We start from the raw sequence: 16,347 nt of genomic DNA on the forward strand, positions 1-16,347 counted from the left end.
AACTAAACAGGCTGTAATATAACCAACAGTCTACACCTGGTCAAACTAAACAGGCTGTAATATAACCAACAGAGTTTGTCCACACCTGGTCAAACTAAACAGGCTGTAATATAACCAACAGTCCACACCTGGTCAAACTAAACAGGCTGTAATATAACCAACAGTCTACACCTGGTCAAACTAAACAGGCTGTAATATCACCAACAGAGTTTGTCCACACCTGGTCAAACTAAACAGGCTGTAATATAACCAACAGTCTACACCTGGTCAAACTAAACAGGCTGTAATATCACCAACAGAGTTTGTCCACACCTGGTCAAACTAAACAGGCTGTAATATAACCAACAGTCTACACCTGGTCAAACTAAACAGGCTGTAATATAACCAACAGTCTACACCTGGTCAAACTAAACAGGCTGTAATATCACCAACAGAGTTTGTCCACACCTGGTCAAACTAAACAGGCTGTAATATAACCAACAGTCTACACCTGGTCAAACTAAACAGGCTGTAATATAACCAACAGTCTACACCTGGTCAAACTAAACAGGCTGTAATATCACCAACAGAGTTTGTCCACACCTGGTCAAACTAAACAGGCTGTAATATCACCAACAGAGTTTGTCCACACCTGGTCAAACTAAACAGGCTGTAATATAACCAACAGTCTACACCTGGTCAAACTAAACAGGCTGTAATATAACCAACAGAGTGTGTCCACACCTGGTCAAACTAAACAGGCTGTAATATAACCAACAGAGTGTGTCCACACCTGGTCAAACTAAACAGGCTGTAATATAACCAACAGTCTACACCTGGTCAAACTAAACAGGCTGTAATATAACCAACAGTGTGTGTCCACACCTGGTCAAACTAAACAGGCTGTAATATAACCAACAGGTCCACACCTGGTCAAACTAAACAGGCTGTAATATAACCAACAGAGTGTGTCCACACCTGGTCAAACTAAACAGGCTGTAATATAACCAACAGAGTGTGTCCACACCTGGTCAAACTAAACAGGCTGTAATATAACCAACAGTCCACACCTGGTCAAACTAAACAGGCTGTAATATAACCAACAGTGTGTGTCCACACCTGGTCAAACTAAACAGGCTGTAATATAACCAACAGAGTGTGTCCATACCTGGTCAAACTAAACAGACTGTAATATAACCAACAGTCTACACCTGGTCAAACTAAACAGGCTGTAATATAACCAACAGTCCACACCTGGTCAAACTAAACAGGCTGTTATATCACCAACAGAGTGTGTCCACACCTGGTCAAACTAAACAGGCTGTAATATAACCAACAGTCTACACCTGGTCAAACTAAACAGGCTGTAATATCACCAACAGTGTGTGTCCACACCTGGTCAAGCTAAACAGGCTGTAATATAACCAACAGTCTACACCTGGTCAAACTAAACACACTGTAATATAACCAACAGAGTTTGTCTACACCTGGTCAAACTAAACAGGCTGTAATATCACCAACAGTCCACACCTGGTCAAACTAAACAGGCTGTAATATCACTAAGAGTAGTTCCCAGCATCAATGTGAAGAACTGAGGCTACTAAGAATAAATACCCAATAAATAATACACGTACTTACTATGTACAGTAGCTACATTAAAATGAAGATTTTCTTTCGAAAGATCTTAAAATTTGAGTTTATTTTTAACCATATGTCATGAAATTTATTATCACCACTAAAATAGTAACTTAATTTCAAAATGCAGAAAACTTTTCCTTAAAATCTGTGATAAGTTAAAACCGATAAAAAAAATTACATTGATTTTTTCGTTGAGTGTCTCGGAGTAGTCCTCTGCCTCGATAATGTACTCCTTGACCTCTCGGAATGGGTCGAGTGTATGGGGATGTGCTGCTGGGGCCTTGCCATGAGACCTGTATGCAAGTCAAACCATACATGTTATGCATACATTATGTGAGGGTTTTTTGCTTCACATTGACAAAAACAAAAGATTGAACTTAAACAAATTAAAAATGAAAAATAATTGCTTTCAGGTGAATCACCAATTACAGTCAAACCTGTCTATAGCGACCGCCCAAGGGGAGGCAGAAAAACGGTCACTATAGACAGGTTGCCTTTATAGACAGGTCAAAATTATTGCACCAACCAATTTACTTAAAACTGTCATAAATAAATTGTCATTGAACAGGGCATTCAGAAGACCAGTCAGAAGTTAAATAAATGCATAAACTTTATAAATCTGAAGGGTTTAATATTTAATGATTTGTGGACCCAAACACAAAATATAACTCAAAATGGTCTTATGGATAATTTTTTTTTAGATATTTTGTTCTGAAATAATGCTATATGTATCTATCAAATTATCTCCCTTTCTTTCATAAATAAAGAAAAAGAATACACAATAGTAAATTAATTAATTATATCTGTGTTACTACTAATTATTTTGTGTTATAGTCTTACTTCTTAAAACCAAAATATTTTTTTTTCTGACCCAAAATGAAATCCGGATATTTGTGTCAGTTTACGACTTTTTATTAGTATTGACTAATTAAAGATGGCGGCAGTACAAACGCTAGTACCGACAGCTACGATTAAGAAAGGCATTATTGGCTTTCATGTGAGTAAATCTTGTTGACAGATATGACCAGTGTTTGTTATTGAAGTGATGTATCCTAGTTGTAATCACAAAATTAACTGACCGTGTCAAATGAAGCCACCTGTGCACAGTTGCAATGTAATACCGACACGCATGGTGACCCGACTCCTCTCTTACCGAGCCCCAGGCCAGGGCAGCTACAGCAATTATAGGCTAACAGGTGGTAGGGGTCTTTTGTTTATATACTCAGGCCAGGGTTGTGGTGGTCCTTTGTTTGTATAATCAAGCCAGGGTCGATGTGTCTGAATTTTCCGGGGATTTTATGAGGGATGACTGCCGAGAGCAGAAGATGGCTGACAGAAATCGGTCGCTATAAAAAACAAATTAGCGACCGCCGTTCTGAAATCACCGGTCGTTAGCCACATTAGACAGGTAGTCGCTATACAGAGGGTCGTTATATAGTAAAATCTCACGGGGAATCTTAAAACCGGTCGTTATAGACAGGCAGTCGTTATATACAGGGGGTCGTTAGAGCAGGTTTGACTGTACTATGAGTACAGAATCCATTCAGAGGATCATGAACATTCTTTTCAAAATTTGAAATTGAGTGGCACTCAATGAAGTCTATATTCAATATTTAAACAGCATTGTTTTGTTGTAATGCTATGGATCCTCCACAAAATGGAACTGAAAACACTTACTTGGCAGCAACAGATTTAGTAGGTACTGCTACATCCTGATCTCCACGGACCGAAGGAGACTTCCGTAACCTGACTGGTACGTGTGCCGTCTCGTTCGGGGACAAGTTCATGGAGAGTGACCTTACATCAGGTTTTTGTGGCGGAGAACTCTGTAAAACAAATTAAATCATCTGTATTGTGACGCAGATCTACCTTCTCTCTAACTGAATAAAGTTTGGTGTTGTAAATAAACATAAGTATGCAACGCTCAATAAGCTCTGGAATACCTTATGTCATCAGAAATAGCTTTTTACTTTCCTCTTCACAACATTGTAGAATGTGAGAAATTATATGAAGATGAAGCAAAGAAGAAAAACAGGAGACTGTTATTACTAATTTGTATTTTGGATGATTTGTTGCCATGGTAAAAGAGAAATAGCAAAAAGTGACATCTTGCCAACACAAAAGGCACAACTAGGGCACCACTTTTCTGATAGATGTGCAGTACAAAGTATTTTAGTGGTAATTGCTGAATGATATTGAAGTTGTAGTCTGGCTAGCTTCTCAGATTTACACACATGCACTCACATGCATGCAGTCGTATTGAATATCCCCATCCAACCTGTTTTGGTGGGGACCTGTACTAACATTTACCATGTTGGCTGTGTGGTACTCAGCTGTAGACCGTAGCTTGTCTACCCAGTGTTGTCTCTCCTTGGCATCAGAGGCTGGAACAGCAAAATATTAATTTTACAGTTTAATATATTGAATTGGGTTTTTTTTGACAAATATTCTGAATGTTATAACCACCATCCTTTTTTTTAACTAAACATCCTTGAATCACCAAATTACAACACAATTACTTTTCCCAAAATAAAATGCACAATGAATATCAGTATCATATTATTTGCAAGATAATATTTCTCATATTGTTTCCATACAAGTGATTTATATATAAGGGGGAATAACCCTGTATAGCTAATCATAAACAAGGTATCATACCATGCAAGACATGAAATCTTATACAGGCAAAGAACAATTGCTAGGTTGTACAGCATCCCCTATAGACAAGTATCTTGGTTTTAGCTACAATGTATTTTTAAAATAGTTCCTGTATGGCACTGAAAATGTTCACTCAGCAGGTAGAGAGATTAATATGACTATACTATTCTACTTTCTTATACGTTAAGTATAACCATTATGTGTAATGTGGTTAACAACCAAGCCAATCTGATTAGTCAAAAGACTCAGCTTTATCAATGACAAGTATGTATTGCTGTTCACTTGCTACTACCCATGAGGGTAAGGACCATAACTCTTCCTTCATTCCATGTGATAGTCCACAAGGAGACATAACACAGACATATACTGCAGCCTCCTAAAACACACATACGCACTCACCACACGCATGCACATCGCAGGCACGGGAGGCCTTCCTTAAATGACCTTAGCTGTTGATAGGACGTTAAACAAATAAAACCAAACCAATCATTCCATGTTGGGGGGGGGGGGGGGGGGGGGGGAAGCACAGTACATTTATAAACTGATATCCCATTTTGGCATAAACAGGAAATTTTATGCAGTTCTGAATTTTAAACAGCTTCCATTCCAACACTTTTTCACATATCAAAATATAAATGGAATGAGAATGTATATGAAAGAGTCTGTAGTGAGAAGGTTGTAGTATGTAAAATGATTTTTTTTCAATATTTTGAAGAATGAATACCTCGCAGTCTATACAATTCACCATTGGCTGCATTAACTGTGAATGTCTGCGAGTCCTCATCCGAAGGAGATATGACTGATGCCTGAAGTATAAAGTAAGAAACATTAAGTCCTTTCTATATAGACAAGTATTATCTACTGGCCAAGTTCGATTCTGATTCTAGAAGTTTTCAGAAAATTAATCAATATATGGACTTTTATTTTTACACATTCATGGCATTTATAATAAGCAGTAATTGCAGGATTTTTTCTAGGAAGCTTTTTGGGGCAGCTACCCAAAATATTCAGTTTACTTCTTTAAATTTCCTTCCCAAGTCACTTATTTTTTCCCAAAAGGCAAAAAGGCCCATTCCCACACCAAGGGAAAAAAATCATCATGATATCTGAGTTTTTCCCTGTGATATTTTGTAATGTTTTATTTTTCATTTAGCATAAAAATTGAAAATTCACACAAAATATGAGCTATCCATGTACTGCGTATATAATGGTAGAATTCAGACTACTTTTTTATTTATCTATTCATTCTTAGGAAGTTGAGCAGAAGGGGTATATATGACTATAGTACGGATATAGACTACCCCTCCAATCACCATTAAAATGTCATCAATGAGTTTGAGAAGAGACAATAGACCAGTGAATGTTATTATCAATTAACAATTTAAAACTGTTGAATACTGCTTCTAGGGAACTTACTGCTAACTGGACGTAACCTCTAGGCCTCTGTTTTTTCTGTTCTTCTTTCTGTGAGAAATAAATACAGAACCATGAACATTAACATTGAACACCTAGTAATGACAAGTTAACTCAGCTCTTGTCTTTAGATATTAGAGTTCAGAGTGACTATAATGCTAACATCCTAATTAGAAACATAAACAGCAGTCTACTTTTTATAATTCAATGAAGATTGAACAGTTACAGCAGATCAATATGTAACTTGGTGTATACTGACCAGGGGATCTGTGTATGTAACTTGGTGTAGACTGACCAGGGGATCTGTATATGTAACTTGGTGTAGACTGACCAGGGGATCTGTGTATGTAACTTGGTGTAGACTGACCAGGGGATCTGTATATGTAACTTGGTGTAGACTGACCAGGGGATCTGTGTATGTAACTTGGTGTAGACTGACCAGGGGATCTGTATATGTAACTTGGTGGAGACTGACCATGGGATCTGTATATGTAACTTGGTGTAGACTGACCAGGAGATCTGTGTATGTAACTTGGTGTAGACTGACCAGGGGATCTGTGTATGTAACTTGGTATAGACTGACCAGGGGATCTGTGTATGTAATTTGCATGGTGTAGACTGACCAGGGGATCTGTATATGTAACTTGGTGTAGACTGACCAGGGGATCTGTATATGTAACTTGGTGTAGACTGACCAGGGGATCTGTATATGTAACTTGGTGTAGACTGACCAGGAGATCTGTATATGTAACTTGGTGTAGACTGACCAGGAGATCTGTATATGTAACTTGGTGTAGACTGACCAGGGGATCTGTATATGTAACTTGGTGTAGACTGACCAGGGGATCTGTGTATGTAACTTGGTGTAGACTGACCAGGGGATCTGTATGTACTTGTGTAGACTGACCAGGGGATCTGTATATGTAACTTGGTGTAGACTGACCAGGGGATCTGTATATGTAACTTGGTGTAGACTGATCAGGGGATCTGTGTATGTAACTTGGTGTAGACTGACCAGGGGATCTGTATATGTAACTTGGTGTAGACTGACCAGGGGATCTGTATATGTAACTTGGTGTAGACTGACCAGGGGATCTGTATATGTAACTTGGTGTAGACTGACCAGGGGATCTGTATATGTAACTTGGTGTAGACTGACCAGGGAATCTGTGTATGTAACTTGGTGTAGACTGACCAGGGGATCTGTATATCATATATATGTAACTTGGTGGAGACTGACCAGGGGATCTGTGTATATTAATATAACATGGTGTAGACTGACCAGGGGATCTGTGTATGTAACTTGGTGTAGACTGACCATGGGATCTGTATATGTAACTTGGTGTAGACTGACCAGGGGATCTGTGTATGTAACTTGGTATAGACTGACCAGGGGATCTGTGTATGTAACTTGGTGGAGACTGAACAGGGGATCTGTGTATGTAACTTGGTGTAGACTGACCAGGGGATCTGTGTATGTAACTTGGTGTAGACTGACCAGGGGATCTGTGTATGTAACTTGGTGTAGACTGACCAGGGGATCTGTATATGTAACTTGGTGTAGACTGACAAGGGGATCTGTATATGTAACTTGGTGTAGACTGACCAGGGGATCTGTATATGTAACTTGGTGTAGACTGACCAGGGGATCTGTGTATGTAACTTGGTGTAGACTGACCAGGGGATCTGTGTATGTAACTTGGTGTAGACTGACCAGGGGATCTATATATATAACTTGGTGTAGACTGACCAGGGGATCTGTGTATGTAACTTGGTGTAGACTGACCATGGGATCTGTATATGTAACTTGGTGTAGACTGACCAAGGGATCTGTGTATGTAACTTGGTGTAGACTGACCAGGGGATCTGTATATGTAACTTGGTGTAGACTGACCAGGGGATCTGTATATGTAACTTGGTGTAGACTGACCAGGAGATCTGTATATGTAACTTGGTGTAGACTGACCAGGAGATCTATATGTAACTTGGTGTAGACTGACCAGGGGATCTGTATATGGGTATGAAATAATTCATAATCACATGAACTCATTGATTGTTTCCATGATTAATGGATTTCTACATCATAATTGAATTTAAGCAGAAGCAATTTGATATTCAATATTTATTCATACATCAGAATAGAGCTCGAAATTGATTAACAGACCTGATAAGTTATGTAACAGCTTGGTAGGCCGTTGTGTGGACATAAGCTATATATAGAAATACCCTAGAAACAGCTCAGATGATAATGTGACAAATAGTCATGTTACACTAATAATTGTATATTAGTAATCTGTTGGCAGTAACAAATCACATGCATCTGATAACAGATTTTTAAGATAATTTACATGATATCTGCATGGTAAACTGAAGAATACTACTGATTTTCCCATAGCAAGCATTGTTAACCCACCTTAAATACCCATGCAGGCATCTGTTTCATCAACTAATTATGGAAATTCCATAAACTTCAAATTTGTCATACTAAAGCAATACAGAATGTAAGGAAGGTTCAAATTCCTTAACAAAGCTTTTTCCTTAAAATTGTGTAATGGTTTCCTTAATGGATACTTTTAAATTAAGGTTTAAGTTAAGGAATTTTCTGAAGTTGAGGAATGTTGATGAAACTGAGCTGGAACAACAAAATTTTGATAATCTCTCTATAATACATAGCAATAGATAAAACATACCTCAAAATACTCGAGCATGCCTGAATCCGGGTCCAGGACAAACCATCTGAACTGCCAGCCCTTGAAGGCATTGGTATATTTGTGTAGTTGTCCTTCCATTGGTTGTCTGTAAAACACCCAGGTCATGGCACTATCAACACACTAGACCATGCCAATATACACTTTCTGTCATAAAGTGAATAATCCACTAACACGATTTCCTTTTATTGTTCCAAGTACATGTTCATATTCATATTTACATAATATTTTATCAAGGTTTTAAATATGACTCTGCATTCATTAGGAGACAGCAGACACTTGACAAAGGATACAGTACTAGTGTAAGCGGACTCCAGAAACTTGTAATATTTATCATACACAACTGTGCAGTTGCTTGCTAAAAGTATATATATATATATCTTCTGGTTAATTGAGAGGAAGTCTGTTCTTATATATACTTCTGAAAAGCTCCTGATACAGAAAATTAAAGGAATACGACACTATCTTGGAAATAATGAACCGATTTTCAGGTCATGAAAATTGACATGAGTGATCTTTGCGTCACCATCGGCTTTGTTCCAAAAATTTAGTACATTGTATACTGCTTTTCAAACTGTCTTTTTTTGGTGTCTATGGTCGATATATATATATATATACATGTAGCTGCCAGAGCTCTGCAAATAAACGTCATATAGTGCGCTAGCACAATATGACACTTTTGTTTGGAAAGCTCTGGCATCTATATATATTTTAGATATATCTTGAACTACAAGCGAAAGTTGATTGATTGCGAAAATTACCACCACGCATATAAATAAGTTTACATATTGATTTTGAGCTTCTTTATTTTTCATTTTTTTTTAATATTATTATCATTTAAAAAAACGAATAAATAACTGCATCCAGTGTGCAACGAAAGAAATTTTGAGCAAGAACATCTAAATTTGGTACATGCACGTGGTAACCTTTGATCTACAATAATGTTTACAATATTGTTGGTTTTTTTTTTATTATTTGTTAGTATTAATAGATGAAGGATGCCATTTTAGGCATTTGTGTTACAAACAGTGCATAACAAGTTTCTATATCAACATCTAGGTGTTTTGCAAAACAATATTTGTCATATGATTATGAACTTGTATAACCTTACTCAGTTACAAAAGTACACATTTTATATTCCAAATGTCAGATGAACATATGAAATCCACTGTGTACGACCCTGACAGTATCTGTTTTCCCATGAAAAATTGATAGGCTTCAGTGGATCTGGAGTGTATCTGTCCCCCGTGGTGTTCCCGTCAACAGACACCAGGACAAATCCTGTTGTGTGTTGTCAAATGATATTACAAACATGCAACCAACCAACCTTACCTCATATGTTTTGCTCCCTCCACTTCTTCAAAATCCTTCAAATAAAAAGATAGAATACATTTTAAAAACACAAATGGATATCACATAACACACAAGTGTTGTTCCTACAGATAGTTTTATAAGTATGTATGAAGCTGGTGTATGCAAAATGAATCCTATTTTACAGAAAGTTTGGTGAGAATATGCATTATTGATGAGTACAGTACATATACTTGACACTGATCGTTATCTACGTGCAGTTACACAGACCTTCAGGTCGGATTCCATACCCAGTACATATCATTGTTTCATATGTACACTTAATCAATAACCATTATTTGGATTACCTCCACATGTGGTGTATTGAAGGGGATGTACCCTGGCCTAATATCACCCACAATCGATAGGCAGGGCACCCTTGTTAGGCCCGACAGCCAACACAAATAAAAAAAATCATTGGCAATCAACACATGTACATTAAAGGCATTACCAATTTACCTCTAAAACAGATAGAGGTGTTGGTATAAAAAAAAACACCATACCTTATACCTAAATCGAGTATCCTTATACGTATACAGCATTTTATAACATTCAGGTATAATGGATTGGTATCATAAGTATACATACAAACTTATGCATTACATCTAGACATTAGAGAATTACTAACAATGTATTACATCTATATGTTAGAAACTAGAGACAATGTATATTACATCTATAATGTTAGAGAACTACAGACAATGTGTTTCATCTAGAATTAGAGAACTACAGACAATGTACATCTAGAATTAGAGAACTACAGACAATGGATTACATCTAGACATTAGAGAACTACAGACAATGTATTACATCTAGAATAGAGAACTACTGACAATGCATTACATCTAGAATAGAGAACTACTGACAATGTATTACATCTAGAATAGAGAACTAGTGACAATGTATTACATCTAGACGTTAGACAACTACAGACAATGTATTACATCTAATTAGAGAACTACAGACAATGTATTACATCTAGAATTAGAGAACTAATGACAATGTATATTACATCTAGAATTAGAGAACTACAGACAATGTATTACATCTAGAATTAGAGAACTACAGACAATGTATATTACATCTAGAATTAGAGAACTACTGACAATGTATTACATCTAGAATAGAGAACTAGTGACAATGTATTACATCTAGACGTTAGACAACTACAGACATTGTATTTCATCTAGAATTAGAGAACTACAGACAATGTATTTCATCTAGAATTAGAGAACTACTGACAATGTATTACATCTAGAATTAGAGAACTACTGACAATGTATTTCATCTAGAATAGAGAACTACAGACAATGTACAGTGTATTTCATCTAGAATTAGAGAACTACTGACAATGTATTACATCTAGAATTAGAGAACTACAGACAATGTATTACATCTAGAATTAGAAAACTACTGACAATGTATTACATCTAGAATTAGAGAACTACAGACAATGTATTACATCTAGAATTAGAGAACTACAGACAATGTATTACATCTAGAATTAGAGAACTACAGACAATGTATTACATCTAGAATAGAGAACTACAGACAATGTATTACATCTAATTAGAGAACTACAGACAATGTATTTCATCTAGAATTAGAGAACTACTGACAATGTATTACATCTAGAATTAGAGAACTACTGACAATGTATTACATCTAGAATTAGAGAACTACAGACAATGTATTACATCTAGAATTAGAGAACTACTAACAATGTATTTCATCTAGAATTAGAGAACTACTAACAATGTATTTCATCTAGAATTAGAGAACTACAGACAATGTATTTCATCTAGACATTAGAGAACTACAGACAATGTATTACATCTAGAATAGAGAACTACTGACAATGTATTACATCTAGACATCAGAGAACTACAGACAATGTATTACATCTAGAATTAGAGAACTACTGACAATGTATTACATCTAGAATAGAGAACTACTGACAATGTATTTCATCTAGAATTAGAGAACTACTGACAATGTATTTCATCTAGAATTAGAGAACTACTGACAATGTATTACATCTAGAATTAGAGAACTACTGACAATGTATTACATCTAGAATTAGAGAACTACTGACAATGTATTACATCTAGAATTAGAGAACTACAGACAATGTATTACATCTAGAATTAGAGAACTACTGACAATGTATTACATCTAGAATAGAGAACTACTGACAATGTATTACATCTAGATTAGAGAACTACAGACAATGTATTACATTTAGACCTCAGGGAACTACTGACAATGTATTTCATCTAGAATTAGAGAACTACTGACAATGTATTACATCTAGAATTAGAGAACTACTGCCAATGTATTACATCTAGAATTAGAGAACTACTGACAATGTATTACATCTAGAATTAGAGAACTACTGACAATGTATTTCATCTAGAATTAGAGAACTACAGACAATGTATTACATCTAGACATTAGAGAACTACAGACAATGTATTACATTTAGACCTCAGGGAACTACTGACAATGTATTTCATCTAGAATTAGAGAACTACAGACAATGTATTTCATCTAGAATTAGAGAACTACTGACAATGTATTACATCTAGAATTAGAGAACTACAGACAATGTATTTCATCTAGAATTAGAGAACTACAGACAATGTATTTCATCTAGAATTAGAGAACTACTGACAATGTATTACATCTAGAATTAGAGAACTACTGACATTGTATTACATCTAGAATTAGAGAACTACAGACAATGTATTTCATCTAGAATAGAGAACTACTGACAATGTATTACATCTAGAATTAGAGAACTACAGACAATGTATTACATCTAGAATTAGAGAACTACAGACAATGTATTTCATCTAGATTAGAGAACTACAGACAATGTATTACATCTAGAATTAGATAACTACATACAATGTATTACATCTAGAATTAGAGAACTACAGACAATGTATTACATCTAGAATTAGAGAACTACTGACAATGTATTACATCTAGAATTAGAGAACTACGGACAATGTATTTCATCTAGAATTAGAGAACTACAGACAATGTACTTCATCTAGAATTAGAGAACTACTAACAATGTATTTCATCTAGAATTAGAGAACTACAGACAATGTATTTCATCTAGAATTAGAGAACTACAGACAATGTATTTCATCTAGAATTAGAGAACTACAGACAATGTACTACATCTAGGATTAGAGAACTACAGACAATGTATTACATCTAGAATTAGAGAACTACATACAATGTATTACATCTAGAATTAGAGAACTACAGACAATATATTACATCTAGAATTAGAGAACTACAGACAATGTATTTCATCTAGAATTAGAGAACTACAGACAATGTATTACATCTAGAATAGAGAACTACTGACAATGTATTACATCAAGAATAGAGAACTACTGACAATGTATTACATCTAGAATAGAGAACTAGAGACAATGTATTACATCTAGAATTAGAGAACTACATACAATGTATTTCATCTAGAATTAGAGAACTACAGACAATGTATTTCATCTAGAATTAGAGAACTAGAGACAATGTATTACATCTAGAATTAGAGAACTACAGACAATGTATTTCATCTAGAATTAGAGAACTACAGACAGTGTATTTCATCTAGAATTAGAGAACTACTGACAATGTATTACATCTAGAATTAGAGAACTACTGACAATGTATTACATCTAGAATAGAGAACTACTGACAATGTATTTCATCTAGAATTAGAGAACTACAGACAATGTATTACATCTAGAATTAGAGAACTACAGACACTGTATTTCATCTAGACAATAGAGAACTACAGACAATGTATTACATCTAGACAATAGAGAACTACTGACAATGTGTTTCATCTAGAAGTTAGAGAACTACAGACAATGTATTACATCTAGAATTAGAGAACTACATACAATGTATTACATCTAGAATTAGAGAACTACAGACAATGTATTACATCTAGACATTAGAGAACTACAGACAATGTATTTCATCTAGAATTAGAGAACTACAGACAATGTATTTCATCTAGAATTAGAGAACTACTGACAATGTATTACATCTAGAATTAGAGAACTACAGACAATGTATTTCATCTAGAATTAGAGAACTACTGACAATGTATTTCATCTAGAATTAGAGAACTACAGACAATGTACTTCATCTAGAATTAGAGAACTACAGACAATGTATTACATCTAGAATTAGAGAACTACAGACAATGTATTACATCTAGAATTAGAGAACTACAGACAATGTATTTCATCTAGAATTAGAGAACTACATACAATGTATTTCATCTAGAATTAGAGAACTACTGACAATGTATTTCATCTAGAAGTTAGAGAACTACAGACAATGTATTTCATCAAGACATTAGAGAACTACTCACAATATATTTCATCTAGAATTAGAGAACTACTGACAATGTATTTCATCTAGAATTAGAGAACTACAGACACTGTATTTCATCTAGAATTAGAGAACTACTGACAATGTATTTCATCTAGAATTAGAGAACTACTGACAATGTATTTCATCTAGAATTAGAGAACTACTGACAATGTATTTCATCTAGAATTAGAGAACTACAGACACTGTATTTCATCTAGAATTAGAGAACTACTGACAATGTATTTCATCTAGAATTAGAGAACTACTGACAATGTATTTCATCTAGAATTAGAGAACTACTGACAATGTATTTCATCTAGAATTAGAGAACTACATACAATGTATTTCATCTAGAATTAGAGAACTACAGACAATGTATTTCATCTAGAATTAGAGAACTACAGACACTGTATTTCATCTAGAATTAGAGAACTACAGACAATGTATTACATCTAGAATAGAGAACTACTGACAATGTATTTCATCTAGAATTAGAGAACTACATACAATGTATTTCATCTAGAATTAGAGAACTACAGACAATGTATTTCATCTAGAATTAGAGAACTACAGACACTGTATTTCATCTAGAATTAGAGAACTACAGACAATGTATTTCATCTAGAATTAGAGAACTACAGACAATGTATTTCATCTAGAATTAGAGAACTACTGACAATGTATTACATCTAGAATAGAGAACTACTGACAATGTATTTCATCTAGAATTAGAGAACTACATACAATGTATTTCATCTAATTAGAGAACTACTGACAATGTATTTCATCTAGAATTAGAGAACTACATACAATGTATTTCATCTAATTAGAGAACTACAGACAATGTATTTCATCTAATTAGAGAACTACAGACAATGTATTTCATCTAATTAGAGAACTACTGACAATGTATTTCATCTAGAATTAGAGAACTACAGACACTGTATTACATCTAATTAGAGAACTACAGACAATGTATTACATCTAATTAGAGAACTACAGACAATGTATTTCATCTAGAATTAGAGAACTACAGACAATGTATTTCATCTAGAATAGAGAACTACTGACAATGTATTACATCTAATTAGAGAACTACAGACAATGTATTACATCTAATTAGAGAACTACAGACAATGTATTTCATCTAGAATTAGAGAACTACAGACAATGTATTACATCTAGAATTAGAGAACTACAGACAATGTATTACATCTAATTAGAGAACTACAGACAATGTATTACATCTAGAATTAGAGAACTACTGACAATGTATTTCATCTAGAATTAGAGAACTACAGACAATGTATTACATCTAATTAGAGAACTACAGACAATGTATTTCATCTAATTAGAGAACTACAGACAATGTATTACATCTAGAATAGAGAACTACAGACAATGTATTACATCTAGAATAGAGAACTACAGACAATGTATTACATCTAGAATTAGAGAACTACAGACAATGTATTACATCTAGAATAGAGAACTACTGACAATGTATTTCATCTAGAATAGAGAACTACAGACAATGTATTACATCTAGAATAGAGAACTACTGACAATGTATTTCATCTAGAATTAGAGAACTACAGACAATGTATTACATCTAGAATAGAGAACTACTAACAATGTATTTCATCTAGAATTAGAGAACTACTGACAATGTATTTCATCTAGAATTAGAGAACTACAGACAATGTATTACATCTAGAATTAGAGAACTACAGACAATGTATTTCATCTAGAATTAGAGAACTACTAACAATGTATTACATCTAGAATTAGAGAACTACTGACAATGTATTACATCTAGAATTAGAGAACTACTAACAATGTATTTCATCTAGAATTAGAGAACTACTAACAATGTATTTCATCTAGAATTAGAGAACTACTGACATTGTATTTCATCTAGTTAGAGAACTACAGACAATGTATTTCATCTAGAATTAGAGAACTACAGACAATGTATTACATCTAATTAGAGAACTACTGACAATGTATTTCATCTAATTAGAGAACTACTGACAATGTATTTCATCTAGAATTAGAGAACTACAGACAATGTATTTCATCTAGAATTAGAGAACTACAGACAATGTATTTCATCTAATTAGAGAACTACTGACAATGTATTTCATCTAATTAGAGAACTACTGACAATGTATTACATCTAGAATTAGAG

At 34.6% G+C, this 16,347-nt stretch overlaps 1 protein-coding gene across 5 annotated transcripts in view; it reads right to left on the reverse strand.

Annotated features, from left to right (window-relative positions):
* The window catches only part of LOC117335462 (oxysterol-binding protein-related protein 11-like), a 58,040-nt gene that overhangs the window by 26,283 nt on the left and 15,410 nt on the right, over nt 1–16,347 (reverse strand). For 3 of the 5 annotated variants that reach the window (XM_033895467.1, XM_033895469.1, XM_033895470.1), the window contains exons 2-8: nt 9,729–9,763; nt 8,379–8,484; nt 5,692–5,739; nt 5,000–5,081; nt 3,922–4,001; nt 3,295–3,443; nt 1,796–1,910 (exon numbers count right to left, since the gene is read on the reverse strand). In XM_033895467.1, coding sequence (XP_033751358.1) covers nt 1,796–1,910; nt 3,295–3,443; nt 3,922–4,001; nt 5,000–5,081; nt 5,692–5,739; nt 8,379–8,484; nt 9,729–9,763 — 615 coding nt within the window. The remainder of the gene's footprint in view (nt 1–1,795; nt 1,911–3,294; nt 3,444–3,921; nt 4,002–4,999; nt 5,082–5,691; nt 5,740–8,378; nt 8,485–9,728; nt 9,764–16,347) is intronic. The other 2 variants (XM_033895468.1, XM_033895471.1) reach the window with 1 other exon arrangement.

This window comes from Pecten maximus, chromosome 10 (genome assembly GCF_902652985.1).
Source record: "Pecten maximus chromosome 10, xPecMax1.1, whole genome shotgun sequence".
Lineage (NCBI taxonomy): Eukaryota > Metazoa > Mollusca > Bivalvia > Pectinida > Pectinidae > Pecten > Pecten maximus.